The 16,585-nt window shown below is 36.3% G+C and overlaps 2 protein-coding genes across 2 annotated transcripts; one reads left to right on the top strand and one right to left on the bottom strand.

Moving 5' to 3' along the window:
- On the bottom strand, positions 1-2,670 carry LOC118437747. Its single transcript, XM_035857072.1, has 2 exons — positions 683-2,670; positions 1-606 (listed from the first exon to the last, which is right to left on the bottom strand). The coding sequence occupies exon 1, from the start codon at positions 2,668-2,670 to the stop codon at positions 1,075-1,077; it is 1,596 nt and encodes a 531-aa protein (XP_035712965.1). The 3' UTR covers positions 1-606; positions 683-1,074.
- Positions 2,671-9,204: 6,534 nt separating this feature from the next.
- On the top strand, positions 9,205-10,206 carry LOC110856596. Its single transcript, XM_022105083.2, has 3 exons — positions 9,205-9,371; positions 9,526-9,598; positions 9,677-10,206. The coding sequence occupies exons 1-3, from the start codon at positions 9,309-9,311 to the stop codon at positions 9,967-9,969; spliced, it is 429 nt and encodes a 142-aa protein (XP_021960775.1). The 5' UTR covers positions 9,205-9,308; the 3' UTR covers positions 9,970-10,206.
- The last annotated feature ends 6,379 nt before the right edge of the window (positions 10,207-16,585 follow it).

Below are 16,585 nucleotides of genomic sequence, written 5' to 3'. Positions count from 1 at the left end.
TTTTCCCTTTAAGTTAAAATGATAAATGTGAAACTAATTGGAAAGTAAAGAGAAAGGTGATAGCAAAGAGAAAGTAAAAACCATAAGTTAACAATAGGCGTAAGCTTCTATACTAAGGGAAATATAAGTAGGATAAAATTATGATCGCAATTACATACAATTATTGCCAGAATATTATTACTGCCAGTGATACATAACTAATAGTGAATTAACGTTCACCAAACGGAACCCAAAGGCAGAAATGTGAAAAATCACATAAATCATAAGTCATGATTCATAAACCATCTTCTCAGAGTGGAGATAAGCGGCGTCATATTCTTGTCAGATATTATGTAAATCGAGGACGCTTGGCAGATGGCGAATCACGCAAAAACTCCAGCAGTTTCTCCGAATCGCTAACAAATAAAAATTTATTCTGACTGTGTGAACCAAAAGTGAAATTCTTGAGAATTTGAAGCCTTTTTTGATAAAATTTTCAACCTTCTTCTTCACAGCAGCCATATCGTGTACATAATTCGGCAAATTTCAAGATCTCGAAGTCATTTTCCCACTGGCCAGAGTCGGGAGCATCTTGTTGCACATTTCGATCAAGGATTGCACTTAAAACTGACAATATTAAACATAAATTAGTAATTGTACAACAAATGTAATTACTTTCCATTTCCGTAGCGTTTGTGTTCACCTTCGCCCCCCAAGTTTGACGACGCCTTCAGTCATTTATTTCATCTCGGTGGCGAACATGGCTCCAGAAACAGAAACAGGTGCTCTCCATGGAGAGGATTCGTGTAACTGGAACGATCTCGTGTGCACAATTTAATTAATTTATCTATACAAACGTGTATAATTAATAAGCAAGAAATATTTAGAATACTAGCGATACATACATAGGCAAATAGTCAACTGATAAAAAATCCTTGCACAAATGTGTGCAATTTGGAATATTTCCTTAAATTAGCTGGTAACAGGGATGTTCTCCTTTCTCGAGAGTATTTTGCACCCATGAAACTTATCAAGCATCATTTGAACAATTTTACGTTTAAGCACACCCAACAAACTAGAAATTTTGCTGGTACATTAAAACCAGAAAAACAACACAGAACCTGCAACTGCGACTCCGTACAGAACGAAAATTGTCACAACGCCCCCGTTCAACCCTAGCGAGAAGGAACTATCATCCTTGCTTATGCTAATTGCAGGCTCCCTGTCTGCCATGGCCCTATACCCGAGTTCCTGTTCTATGCGAGCATAAATTCCTGTTTCAATCAGGCTTGTGTAATATTTTGGCATTTTGGAAAAACCCTCGTCGTCGAATATTAATCCTTTGGGACGTGGGCTTAGTATCTCTTGGCCTTTGTGAAATTCTTTCCTATGATAGTTCAAGGTTAGGAAGTCATACTCAAATTTTAGATCGTCTGATTGAGCAATGAAGACCGCTTTTTGGGAACAATCAACAATTTCTGTTTCTATCTTTCGCTGCATATAGGTCACATTGAGGTCTTTTCTTGAGTAGTCAATTCCCTTTGGGAAATGGGCGTGACGTGGATTCAAAAGTTGCAGCAATTGAGCCAGATGGGGCCACTCTAGCAATGGAACCCATTCGGGACCTGTCTGCTTCAAAAGGCTGTAGAAATCTAACTCATTGGTTAAATACGTTAGAAACTTGAATGCTATGACATCAAGGCCGGGTAATTTTAATGGGGTTGATAACAATTTATAACAATTGCTGGAATCGTGTCGATTTTGTAAGTCGACGAAACCTGTGTTCTGATATTCATAACTGCAAACACCTACCCAATAATTTGAAATAAGGTTGATTTTTAATTTCTCTCTCCAATTGAGCAAGAAATCGGACGAAGTGTAATATGAAGACGAATGTATAGTACCATCTTCGCATAGAAGATCTGCAAATGTTTCTGGAATTACGTAATTTAGCTTGGAGATCATCAATCCATTATAACAATTTGTTAGAATGACAGACATTAGACTCCAAATGCCAAAAATGTATCGGAATATGATCAATTTGTCAATCTTCATCGGAACCGGGTGTCCTTCTTCTAGCAAAGTGGAAAGCACGTAAAGCCAGGGGGAAAACGAGACGTTTTCCACCTCGGCATAGCGAACGTACGCATAAACAATGGCTGTAATGACAAAAAGGCAAATTCCTAGCCCAATCCATAAATCGGGTTGGAACGAATCTACGTAAAAGCGAAAACTTAAATAGGATTCGGCATGACAGGTTAAGAATTGAAATCCCGAGAATTTCAAGTTGACCGTTGTAGTGTCCCAGTGGAGCAATAAAATATCTCCTAATCCGATTTCCGCGTAATTGATAAGCTTTGAATCGGCAGAGGTAAGAGTCGTATTAGCTTTGCGGAACACGGCCTGAGCTAAATGTTCAACCGTGTAAGGACGAGAACGGTTAAATGGATTAAAAGGATCGATATCATTTACTAAAGTGATGTTTATTGCTGAATTATCCTTCCGTAATTCCATATCCAGCAAATAGAAACCCCAATATTTAGGTGGCGTTGTAAAGTTAATAAAGGTCCTTATTGCATTGTCAATTTTTTCCACACAATTCAAATTTCCCTCGTGAACGTATCGTTCGCCTTGGTTCTTAACACAGAAACGTCCCAACCTACCCTCCCGAGAAATGCAAGCTATGCCCATTTTATAAGTTTGCCCTTTATACGAATCCCTCTCCAATAACAAACGCAGACCTCCCACTTTCACACGATGCCCCACGACTACCGCAAAAAGGTTCTTGTCGCGGATGAGGAATAAGTCCTTAGGCTCGGTAGGATAGGGTATGAAATAGAGGTGTTGCTCGTTTGCGAAGTACGTAGGTGTTTTATTATTGATTTTCAAAAGGTATGTTCCGCACTGTTTGTGACCAAACTTATGATGAAATAACAAACTTCAAATACATTTAGGAAGCTGTGATTTTTTTCAGTTCTGTAGGTTAACATGAACACTAGCAATAAATCAGCAAACTTTACCTCGACGGAAAAAATGTCAGATTTGCAAATTAAATATCGTAGTGTGATTTAAATTTTAAAGCTAGAGGAGCAATCCGTGTCGCAGATTTATGATCGAATGCTTAAAATTTACGACGAAAACTGCTCAACACAAAACACAAATTCAATTGGGTCAATAATTTCAAATGATGGCGAAAAGAGGTCTCGGACAAAAAGCTGCTAGAACGCCCAAAATCTGTTTCTCCCACAGAAAGGCTCCGGAAACTAGAGGAACCAATAATGAGAGATCCGCGATTGAAACTGTCCTATTTAGCAGATGAGATGGGTGTTCCGAAACCAACAATTTGTTCCACGTTGACTGAAGACTTCGGTATGAAAATGGCTTCCGCCCGTTGGGTACAAAAATTGCTTCCGCCATCTCAAAAACAAGATCGAGTTGACCTTTGCAATGCAAATTTTAACCTATTAAATGAAACCTGGAACCTGATTCATATTTTAATAGTTGGATATGATACTTGGGTTTACTATTATGACCCGGAGACCAAATAATAATTCATAAAATGGAAGCACGGGGGGTCGCCCCAGCCCATGAAAGCAAAAGTGCAAAAACCTGCCAAAAAATTGATGATTCCCATTTTCAAGGATACCAAAGGTCCCCTCCTTATAACATTTATTGGTCAAAATACTATGATAAATGGGGCAGCCTATGCAGGAATCCAGAAGGAGCTGTGTGCTGTGGTTGAAGAAAAACGTGGGGTCAAAAAAAAGAGTTGGTGCATTTTTAGCACGCCAAAGCCCCACCGCATACCTGGCATTTTGCGAGGGCTGCTGCAGACGGAAATCGCTTCACCTAGATAAACCACCTCCTGTACAGTCCAGACATGACCCTTGGTGATTATTATTCGTTTCGAAACTTCAAGAAAGACATCAGGGGGAAACGGTTTTCTGATGATAATGAAATCTAGTCGTAAATTTTGGCATATTTTCGAGGTAAATTTTGATGAGCTATTGCTAGTGTTAATGTTAGCCTACAGAACTGAAAAAAATCACAGCATCCTACATGGATTTGAAGTTTGTTATTTCATCAAAAGTTTGGTCAGAAACAGTGCGGAACATACCTTTTGAAAATCAATAATAAAACACCCACGTACATCCATTTCTCTTGTCGACGTTGATTTCCCCATTTTGAATTTAACGAGGTAAAAAAGTTCATAAGAAGTATGGCTACCCGGCACGTGGCAAAACGTGACTTGGTCACATCAATTAGCGCGAATGTGAGTTTTGATATTTTGCCAATATGTGGGTCATTACTCGGTGTAGGAAGAAACATTTCAGTTGGGAGGTGATCTCCATTTGAATGGAATGTACGGGACTCTACGCCATCGTATAAGATTTGCAGGTCGCACGGGTAAACGTGATCGAGGAGATAATCAATTTGAACCATGTTGGTCGCCATGATAAGATCTCGAATAATTAGAACGATCAGTTTACATAAAGAGTGTAATAAAATTTCTGAAAGTGGAAATATCTATTTCTCGAAATTTCAACTTCAGTGTAATTTGTGAGATTAAGAACCTGAAGTTATTGTCATTTCCGAAGTTTTCCCAAGCCAAGAAAACGACAGAGCTGCTCCCTTAACATTCGAATGTTTGCTTTATGTTCCATGGTAACCAATTAATGGAAATGCACTTTAGAAATCGATGACAGACGGTTTAAAACCAAGTCATGGTAGGATTTGTCCATTTACTAATGTATGCATATGCCTAATGGCCATGATAGTAACCATTAGCAGGCTTGGTCACCAGATTATTTATTTATAGTAGAAATGAAGAACATGCATGCATGTATGTTAAGTAGACCTGTGTCCAAATAATTATATAATTATTTGGACATTCCTTATGTAAGGAGTGGGTCTAAATACTCATGTATATACATATGTATACGAATTATGTGACTGGTATATCTATGGCTCATAAATACATGCATACATATATGTAGATGGATATGTGCTACAAATTTTTACACAATTTTGAAACAAGTCAATAATAGATTTAACTGGAATATGTATGTAGATTACCTACATGCTGAATTTATCCTGCAAAAAAATTACTCAAGTGTGTTTATGTACGTATATCGATACTCGTCCTCTTACAGTGGGATCAATGAGTCACTATGAAATTACAAGGCCTATTTTTCCTCAAATATTTGAAACGTATTTATGTAAATATATATTGACGGGAGAAAACTGGATGGAGTATAATAATTAGAGTTTCGCCAAATGTTAAAATGATTCAAACTCGAAACAGAATTACTGTTCCACAATTGCACTTCTGTTTTTAGGTTTGCAATTTAACACGCTAAATATTTATATTTAGTTTCAGATTCTATAACTATTTGACACACTATTAGGAAGTATTAATTTTTTTAAGTAGAGAGATATGTGTATGTTATTTTTGTCGTGGGCTTGACTGAGGATGAGCCTATCCTTTGAATGTGTTGGCCTATCGAGGCGAGGGGGAAGAAGAATTTCTTGCCAACGCGTCACTGACTTGGCATCAGTTCCGAACTTGGTGATTGGTCCTTTTGCCAGAGTTTCTTGGGACCCGGGGCGGAGCTGTCCTTGTTCACTGGTTAGAGGGGGAAGGGAGCCATCATCGCGCACGTTTCCACACTTGTTTTCATGTTTAGGGTTTAAACTTACCAATAATCACACAAAATATTTGCATATACGTAATCACTTCTGCAGTTGTACTATGTAGGTATTCGTGACCAATCATGTTAATGGTTACCATCATGGCCATTAGGCATATGAATACATTAGTAAATGGACACATCCTACTATGACTTCTGTTTAAACCATCTGTCATCGATTTTTAAAGTGCATTTCCATAAATTGGTTGCCCTGGAATATAAAGCAAACATTCGAATGTATGTACGGTCAAGAAGGGAATTTAGATTTATTTAGTGTGTGTGTCAAAATATTTTATTAATTGAATACAATCTAATTGCAGTATATACACGTTTTTGTACGTAATTTTTACTTCGTCAAGCCAAATATGTTTACTAGACGGGCAGAAAATACCCCACGACGAAACTCTTGTGTTTGTAAAGTATTTAGCTCTGGATAATAAAATACATTGAAAGAAGTTCCAAATTTATACTTTATAAAAGACACCACACAGAAAGAAGTTTGCCCGTGGGAGTATCTATTTACACAAAGATGGTAAAATGCAGACTTCAACTTTGCTGCGAGAACATATGTAACTTTAAAAATGATGCAAGTCTTAAACTGTAATGGAAGGGACAAACCATACCGATCTTGGAAATTCTCGTAGGTTGACGGTTCCCTTCCCATGTCCAAAATGTGCCAGCTCCTATGCTTTTAAACCCTTCCCTACATCCGTTCTTCTCTTTATTGCGCTACTCAAACGCTGTTGTAAGCCGACCCACACACCATAATTTTGCGATGGACTTGAAATTTAAAATTTAAGGGTTTATTGACCTGAAAAATCTGTTTCTACTTTTGTTGCACAATTCATTCATTTAATAGTCTAATTTATGCACAACCTTGAAATTTATATAATTGTATGAAATGAGATTTGAGCAGAGCGTTAACATGTAGATGTATAAAAAAAACAATATCCGAGCTACTCCGTTTTTCGAACTCTTAAAAATACCCAATCTGTTCTTTTTCACAAAGAAATATCCGATCAAATCCAATCGAACCATATCAAATCCAACACATTTCCCACTCATTTTCAACTCAAAAACAAAGCAATGTACAAATAGAGTCAAAGTGTAATAATTTTTTCATAAAGTATTTGCCGTAACTCCCCCTGGTTCTGCTGTCAGCTGAAAAATAAGCGTGGTCGATCTCGTCCATGTTTGACTTTCCAAGACTTGCTTATCCAGAGGACCTTGTGTCGTCTAGGCATTCGGAACTCTGCATACTTGCATGTGCGTGGTAGAGAATGAAGTGGGTATGCAAAATATGAAATTATGAAAAAAACGTTAAAATACTCCTGTTTTTTTGGCTATAAAATCTCGCGGTAAAAAGGTTTCCACCTGGCACACCCAGTTCGAACTCACTTCCATTCAAAAACCGATGTCTACTAAACTTTTAAGTTGGCATAAGCTTTGAATGGATGTGGTTGCGAACTGTGTGGGCCAGGTGGAAACCCTTTTACCGCGAGATTTTATAGCCAAAAAAACAGGAATCGGATCAAATTTTGTATGTTTTTAATGAAGGATTGAATCTAATTGTAAAACAGTAATAACTTATGTAGAAGTAGAGGCTTACGTATTAATTAATTGTTACGGATGTGTAGATTATGTAAAAAAAAATGTATGTAACAAATAAATATAATCATGAATGATTGCACTCTTAGAAATCCATACTTTATATGACGTAAAATATAACTCGATATAACTTCCAAAGTGCCACTACCCCACTTATAGCGAATCGCTCTCTCTCGACCACAAAGTAAGCCATTTTACCCTGTAACAATATTCACAGGGTAACTGAGCGCCCAATAGGGTAACTGAGCGCCCAATAGGGTAACGACCGTAACCCTAAATCGCGTTGATTATGACTTTACTTTCTTGCTTTGATGACCCCAGGAAAAGTTACTTAAGCGTAGTCGCAGTATTTAGTACTTTAATAATATATTTTATTTCACATTCAACATTGCATTACAAATTACCCTTATTATGAACCACTAGTGAGGATATTTGTAAACGCTGGACCCTGTTAACTTAAGATAATTTTTTAATGTTATACTAAAGTTTTAAAATTAGTTTTGCACTTAAAACAAAGATATACCAGCTAAGTTCTCACAAATTGTACAATGCATTCCAAAGGCGACCTAAAATGACCTAGAAAACCTGACAATTTTCTCCTGAAATTATTAACAGAGTCGCGTCCGTAATATCGTCGTCTGTTTAAAGACAATTAAAATAAAAATTAAACGCAATGTAAATTAAATTTGTGTATAAATTATGCAAATTATGCGAATTTCTTACCCTTCAGCGTCCCCGTCCAAATTGTTGCAATAACCTCCTCGTTTCCTCCATTATTTGCTTATGAGTTAACTAACTAATTAATTAATTATCAATTTAACTAACCAGCACTGACTTGCTGAGAGCGAGTTGTAATGAGAGAATATCCTAAATGGGGTTTGCTTACTCTAAATGGTATAATAGCTTACTTTGTGGTTTAGAAAATAGTGGTTTTACTTCACATTTGGTGACTTTTGTCATTACTTTGAATGAAGTTGACCATTTTACTTCGAATCAAGTGAGGTTTACTTTAAAGCGCATAACGTTCCATTTTACTTCATGCAAAGATATTGCATTTTCTAAGAGTGTGGATTATTAATTTCTTTATTTTATGTATTTCTTAATGGTAACTTTTTCATTGCCATGATATTGCTAAACGGTAATGCTCTTTATTACCGTGCCGGTAAAGTAGTACATACACACTTGTTTGTATGTATTTGTATGTATATGTATGCAGACATTATTTAATACCAGTTTGCCTGACATTATTTAATACCAAAAGTGTATATAAATAAGTAATAATCGGTATTTACATTATGCATCTCACTCAACCTCACAGTAATAATTTTTCAGTCGGATGTACATAGTGCAGATGACGTGTGTATTTAGCTGCAAATAAACATTTCATAGTAAGAATTTAACTATTTAATTAAACATGTATCAACTTCTCTGAATGAATGCTAATTGATTGCGGTATGATTTTCTGTCTGCATGTACCCCCTTAAAAATAATATAACCCTTTTCATCACTAAATACAGTATGAATTTTAATTTAAATATACTATGCAAATTCCAGATGATACTTGATAAAGAGCACAGGTTACCCTGGATTTCGTCTAGCATGCTTAATGCAGAATTCAGAGTGCAACTTTGCACTTTGCAACTTTGCACTTTGCAAAGTGGAGCTTTATTTTTAAGAGTGTATTCAACACTTTCGTATTTGCATTCATGACTAAGATCGGGATTCCTGATTGGGGGCTTTGCATAATGAATTCGCTGAAGTTTTAACCTTTATTTGTTTAACCCTCGTGTAATTTTCTAGTCCACCTTATGTATGTATATCACAGATAATTAATTTATGCACGAACACCTCGCAAAAAAATTCAGCCAACTCGTCTGACGCATATTTGCAAAGAACTGGTTTACTCGAGAGGATTAAGAACAAGTTGGCACATTTTCTCACCAGCCATTCTACGTCCGAATGTCACGTCGTCACAAATCTTTGCCATTTTATACATTAAACACAATTTTGTAAATACCTACTTTTCAGAAAATGGAACAGTTTTCTGTATTTGGGAAAGTGGCAGTTTTTCTTAGTATTTTTGTTGTAATGTCGGTAAGTAAATGAAGAGTTATTTCAATACATTGTAAACAAATCTACTTAATTCACTAAATATTTTTAAGCAACTATTGCATTCTTGCAAAAATTCAGGAAATATGTAAATTTTTGTTCCGATCTTATCACTAAAATTGTCATATTTTAATTCTAGATGGCTAACACAATCCGATCCGACCCGAATCGGAATGATACAGAGACAACCACCACTACCACAAATAATACGGGTAATTTAATCGACATCTAATTATCCCCAGTATGCAAATTATTTCCGGTGGCGACACAGTACCTCTGTTTTATCGCAGATATTTTGTCACCATTCCGTCCAATGGGGACAAGACCGACACCAATTGAACTTGGGGGCACGACCACGACGGCTACCACGACCACCACCGAAAAACTGGACGCCACGATTGACCGGGTCAACAACGGGGTCAGCACAATCCTCGAGGGCGTAATGTCACTCGACCTCGCAAAGATTCTGAGAGGCGCGTTCATCTTCCCGAAAAGCAATAAGGTCAAAAGTGTCGCGAATAATGTGATCGACACGATTTTTGGGCCGGAAGTGTCCACTAATAATTCTGTTATTTTACCATAATAGAAATCTCGATGATATGTGCACATACATATCTAAATTTATAAAATTTCATGGAAACTTGAAAATTTTACAAACTTAAAACTTTACAACTATGAAAAATATTTTGTTTCTTTGCTAAAAGTTCGGATTAAAATATGTACCAATATAATATGTACGCTGTGACAAATAGAAATGATTTTATGTATTTATTACCTTGAATTGGGTCAAAGTTTTAGCAAAGTCAAAATTAATTATAACGGATTTCATATATTTTTGGTGGTTTATCAAAACTCATAATTATTTGTAGCATACATATTTATGTAGGTATTAAGTAGGCATTTGCATTCATAAAATATCGATATTTGGAATATCGTAATGTGAAGAATATTTATTTTTCACGCATGTTATTCTTGTATTTTTCATGCATGTTTCTCATACATGCACGAATTTAAAAATGTTGGTTCACGATCCTTAAATAATTTTGTTTGTATACATGAATGATTTTTATTTTTTCAAAGTTTTATGTTCTGTTTTTATCATGCATTTAGTATTTAGTCAATAGTTGTATTGAACATTTATTTATCTAGGTATGTATGTATGGACCACACAATATGGTGGCGTAGATATGTATAAGTGGAAGTACTTTTACAGTGGCGCAACTACATTTCGGGGGCCCCTAGGCAGGCGACAAAACTTAAAATTTTCTACACTAGAAGTTTTGGGTCTACTTTATTCGTTTATCTTAAAGAGAAAAGTATTAATTATCATGTCACATGTCGATATAGCTGTAACAATTAAAGTTAAATTACGTAATCCACAACGAAATGAGTAGATGCATACTTATGTATGTAACATCGTCCGCTAAATTAAAACACTTCTAGGTTTTGTGGCGGAAAATTGAGATATCCAATCTTCTATTTCTAACCTGGAATGCAGGAATGCTAGTGAGTTGAGTTGAGTTGAGGGTTAACTCAACTCAACTCAGAACAAAAATAGTTGGCTCTAACTCAACTCGACTCATGGCAAATGAGTCGACTCACCGATTTTAAGAGCTTTTTCAACTCAGTCATTTTGAAATGAGTCGAGTTATACTCTACACTCAAATCCAATTCAAACGAGTTGACTTGAACTCGTTGGCAGTCCTACAGTGGAAAGTGTTCAGTATTCAATATTTAAAATCTGAGTATTTGGTAACCTGTCTTATGACATGGTTCCAAATAGTTCTTCACCAGCTTTCACTTCGAAATCGATCTCCCTGCCGTCACTACTTTTACTGGGATGGTAAGATATATTAGAACAGCGGCCAATATATCCGGACATGAAGCAGTTAATCTAAAGAGTAGAAGGTCACTACTTGTCGGGCCCCGATTTCGATCTCCTTTGGATATGTTGTAATACTATATGAGTGTAGAAAAAGTGAAGGAGGGTTAGACTCCATGAGCCCATTTACGCCCGCCACACCCCCTCAAAGGCGCCTAAACCCCCGGAGTTGCCGCACTAAATTCATCGCCAAAAATCGAGTTTTGGTCAGATTTTCAAAAAAATTACATTTTTGTGATCCCAGATAGTTGCTCTATCATATCCAATAGCAAACTCAACTTTTTTGGAATTTCGAATTTTTTCAATACATACCCTTGGTCAGAAAATCTTCGAAAATATTGAAAATTTCAAAAAACTTGAGTTTGCTGTTGGATATGATAGAGCAACTATCTGGGATCACAAAAATGTAATTTTTTTTGAAAATCTGACCAAAACTCGATTTTTGGCGATGATTTTAGTGCGGCAACTCTGGGGGTTTGGGCGCCTTTGAGGGGGTGTGGCGGGCGTAAATGGGTTCATGGAGTCTAACCCTCCTTCACTTTTTCTACACATATGTAGTACTACAACATATCTAAAGGAGATCGAAATCGGGGCCCGACAAGTAGTGACCTTCTACTCCTAAGCTGAAAAATCTTTTGTTCAATAGAAAAAATATTCCTCAGCTTAATCTTTTCCGCGCGAAAACAAGAAATTATTTCCAAAACCACTGTCACGTCTGATTCATGGGCTTTTACTGATCGTTTAAATCTTCGATCAATTATAACATTCAGATGTAGGAATGCAAAATTTGTCTGATACCGCGTGCATGCATACAAATCGTTCTTTTAGAGTGCTAATCATTACTTGGCAAATTGGGTTCAAAACTATCTAGCTTCTTGCAGGATAACTCTATTAACTCAAAATTCATGTGGATAGGAAGCATTTCATAATTTTTTTTGAGGAAACTTACTTCCTCAAATAATACAAGTGTAGGCACCTTATATTAGGCTCGCACCGTAGTAGCATTGACCTCCACAATCTTGAAGAGTTACATAGTTCCATGCCCGTTGCAATATAATGCAGAAATTGCTAGTATGATTTTGCGCCCCGACCGTTGATTTCGAAAAATCCCATAAAAGTTTCTCTGATTTGAATGGATGTCCAGTGGTCTTATTTTTGCTTTGGTAGCCCAACTCATCCGTAACTTGGCCTATCTCACACTACGCTGTGACCTTTTTTTAGCAAGGCTGCGAATTTTGTAGTAAGTAAATTTTTGAACAATATAATACGTACCTATTAATGTTGTACATATGAGAATTTTGAAGAATCGTAAAAATTCTCCTTATACAAAGAACCCACAATTTAATTCGAATGCATCGTGTACCACATGTCGAAATCTTCAGGCTGAATTGGGCTACCAACTCAAAAACAACATCAATACAAGACATTAATTAAATTAATTAAGTAATAAATTAGTATGAAATAACTTCTCTTCAACATTTTTGAAATAATTTTTTCGAGTCAAAATATCTAGTGTAGATAAAGTGTCCACCCGGGGGCCCCCGCTGTCGCGGGGGCCCCTAGGCCTTGCCTACCCTGCCTACGTGCTAATTTCGCCACTGTACTTTTAACGTATTTGTATATCTGTACACTCTTAGAAAAGTGGTACTAAATTCTTACTTGTCGGATTATTACAGATATATGACTTCATACATATAATGAGCTTAACGTTTCTGTTTTGTCTGGGTAATGAAAAATTTTACAATTCGGAAACAAACTACTTCTAACCTGTAGGAAATTATTTCCAAGTCAATATCAGTACCTGACTCTGTCAAATTTTTAACAGTGTACATACATATATTTAATATATCATCCCTTATAAATATCTAAATATAATAAATAATTTGTTACTTCGTGCAAATCCATAACTACAAAAATCATTCATTTCGCCTCTTAAATAATTTAATAAATTCCATACCCAACACGACGATAAGGGACCATTCATAAATTGTGTGACAAAAAAATCGCGATTTTCCAAACGCTATGTGTCACAATAGTTTGATTCCTACTTCTTCCTCTACCGGTACATACATACCTTATGAATGGCCCCTAAATTATATAATAATACCGATCAATACTGGTGACGTACATACGTAGAGCAACTTACACAACCATATACATTTTTATCACTGAAAACTATAACCATATTCAATCTAACATCGCTAATTTTATTTTATCTACAAAATATCATCATGTATAATTATCATTTCTCAACTTTTCGCAAACTTTGTTTAACATGCGCCCTCTCAATTTTTCTAGTAGAGGTAGTAACGTCATTGGAAGGGAAAGATGGTTGCATTCTGTACATGAGAGTTGATCAAGGTTCTAAAAACGAGGGTTTGGAAGATGTGCTAATTGGTGCAGGTAGTCATGTTAGTAGTCAAAATTCATTTGTTATTTTTACCAGAAGATTGATATCGTTTTCCGGTACACACTTGCCTTTGGTCTCTCAGCATATCAGCAATCTAGCGATCGCCCTACTTTCCCCAAGTTTACTTGCACGCAGAGAAAATGAAATAAATTTTGACTCCGAAATACGAAATGGCGGATTTGTCCCTACTCTGGCACATCTCATTTTCAGGCCAGATTTCATATTTATTTTGGTCCTTGGGGATGATAATATTCAAAAAGTGTCGTGTAAGGGCTGTTTAAACTACTCATTTTCTCTATTCCTCATACTTGTTGAAACAACTGAATCAAATTCATTTGACGACTTTTCCCTACAAATTGAAGACCTTCCAATTCGTCACGTCTACTCGAGACAACTCCAAAAATTCGAACCCATTCAAGACCAGCGTTTCGTTTTCCATAATCTCTACGGAAACCCACAATTTTCCACGGATACCAATCACCACCAACTCCCAACGCGAATTCAAATGCCAGCGGCCTCATTTCCAATCAAGTGTAACGTTTTAATGGATGGAATACGCGCCCGATACAAGGACATATCAATTCGTTTACGCACCAGGTTTATGGAGGAAGTCGTCTTTTTATCTAGAACTCTAAACTCTACCGCGATCCAGGGCTCTGGCTACGGGCATATCACTCTGCACCATCTGATAACCGACATGAGACGATTCGACTTGGAAACAAGAACCATATGGGCAGACGAGGTTCAAATGTTCGTTATATATTGCAGACCATACGTCCGCATGCAGACATCGTTACGGGTCTGGCTCACCCCATTCCAGACAAACGTATGGATCGGGATATTACTAGTTTTCGTCGTGATTACAACAACTAATCGAGATCCTGGCAAAATAATGGTATCTTCTATCACCAAGAAGTTTACGAATTACATTACCACGTGGCTGTCCTCGTCTTACTTTCTCCTCTCCCTTTTGCTACGGGAACCCGTACGGAACTTTTCGCGGGCCTACGTACCCTTCGTCGCGCTAGTGCTACTCGTCACGTGGGGGTATGAAGGCTGCATCACTACAAACATTATCGCACCCGCGGAACCTTTCCGCTACGAGAATGTCGGTCAGTTTATAAATTCTTCGCAAACAGTTGTCCTCTATTCAGGATATCTTAACATGCCCGAATTAGTTAACGAATACAATCCTGTGTTTTTAACGGAGTTGAAAACGTTTGGAATTGCGGAAGAAAAAAAGGTTCGTTCTTTCCGTATTATTCGGGGGGCTGGACATTTATTTGACGACCTTATTATGCGATGGGATAATATATCACATATGGGTTATCTTGACTGCCGGACTCGGAGTTTTGTTCCGGTTTACATGGAAAGGGTACAAATCGTTATGGATTTAGGGAAAGTGGAGGGTAAAGATGATACCTATAAATGTCAACAGTTTCCGTTTGGTGATGCAAAAATGTCTTTTACAAGTTTCAAGTTTGTCCTAGCCAGAAGAGCCATGGATTTGCATACTTTCTTATTAGAAATGCCGCCAATATTTTTCTTCAAAGGGACCATTCAACGGAAACACAAGTGTCACGTGATTCCTATTTTTTGGCTTGATTTTTTGACATAACTCGCTCATCGATCCCGGTGTAGCTTGAAAAGAAGTTCCATTGTGAGCAAAATAACAAAAATTTGTAAAATATCCGTCACTACAAGAAATTTTAACAATTTGTGGGTACATACATATTTATATTCAATGCGTTAATTTCATTAAACATCGCCACACATTATTGTAATAAATTATGAATAATCTAGAGTTTGGTTTTCTTAAATAATGTGTATATCATAAGAATATGACTGGTTTCACGAGTTTATTGGCCTAGGGACATACTGAAAATATCATCAAGTTTTAATAGATTAACAAAAACTTTCATTAAGTGCTTGGTAAACTTGTAAAATCTAAAGATTCATTAAACATGCAAACTTTTACAAAATTACAGAAATATATACATACATATAAAATCTGGGAACAAATTTGAGTAAAGAATAACTACGTGAATTACCTCATTGATCATTTGTGTCACCGTTTTTACGCCACAATCTCGAAATAATTACTTTGTATGTGAATACATGTGTTCAAAAATTCAGTGCCGAAATAATAGCTCGCCTTCAAAATAATCTCGGTGTTATTAGATCATTCTACCTCTTTTCATCTGCAAGGTTAGAACTACGGCTCAATACACAGTGAGGAAAACTGGATTACTTATGTATTTGTAAAAATTTTCAAACAATGAAGTCCATACTTTGATACATATGTATGTAATTTATTCATATTTATTCATATTTCAGGAAGGGTTGACTGATAATTGGGAATAAAAAATCATTTCGCATCCAAATATTTTGGTAAACGGTATCAAATTAGATCCAAATATATATTCATCACAAACCATTTTATAAGTACATACTTAATTTATGAAGGGTGTACTAATAATTAAAAATAACGTATCGTGTGTTATCAAATGGTTAATTTATATGGGGTGCGGTTTTGGACGAAATTTCATACAGAATTCAACGCCGTCAGTATTTCTTTGACCGTGGAGAGGAAGTCAGCAGTCAAAACTTAAATGGATAATTGTCGAATACGGTCCCATTTTAAAAATAATTTCAATCGCTCCCATACTACTTTTTATATTCGTTTGCTTGGGTTTATTCTACTTAGTAAAGTGTATCATACATAATTATGCAAATTTGATACGCAATTAATTCTTTGTATGCAATGTATGTAATTAATATAAGAGATAAGATAAGATAAGATAAGATAAGAATTTTATTCAATCCTTGTAAAGGCCGCTTCGGGCCCATGAAGGTACAATAAATAGTTGGGATTTGGAAAATATTACTAAAGAGTTCCTGTAAAAT

Source organism: Folsomia candida, unplaced genomic scaffold (assembly GCF_002217175.1).
Source record: "Folsomia candida strain VU population unplaced genomic scaffold, ASM221717v1 Fcan01_Sc016, whole genome shotgun sequence".
Lineage (NCBI taxonomy): Eukaryota > Metazoa > Arthropoda > Collembola > Entomobryomorpha > Isotomidae > Folsomia > Folsomia candida.
This window is presented reverse-complemented; position numbering and strand designations above follow the sequence as displayed.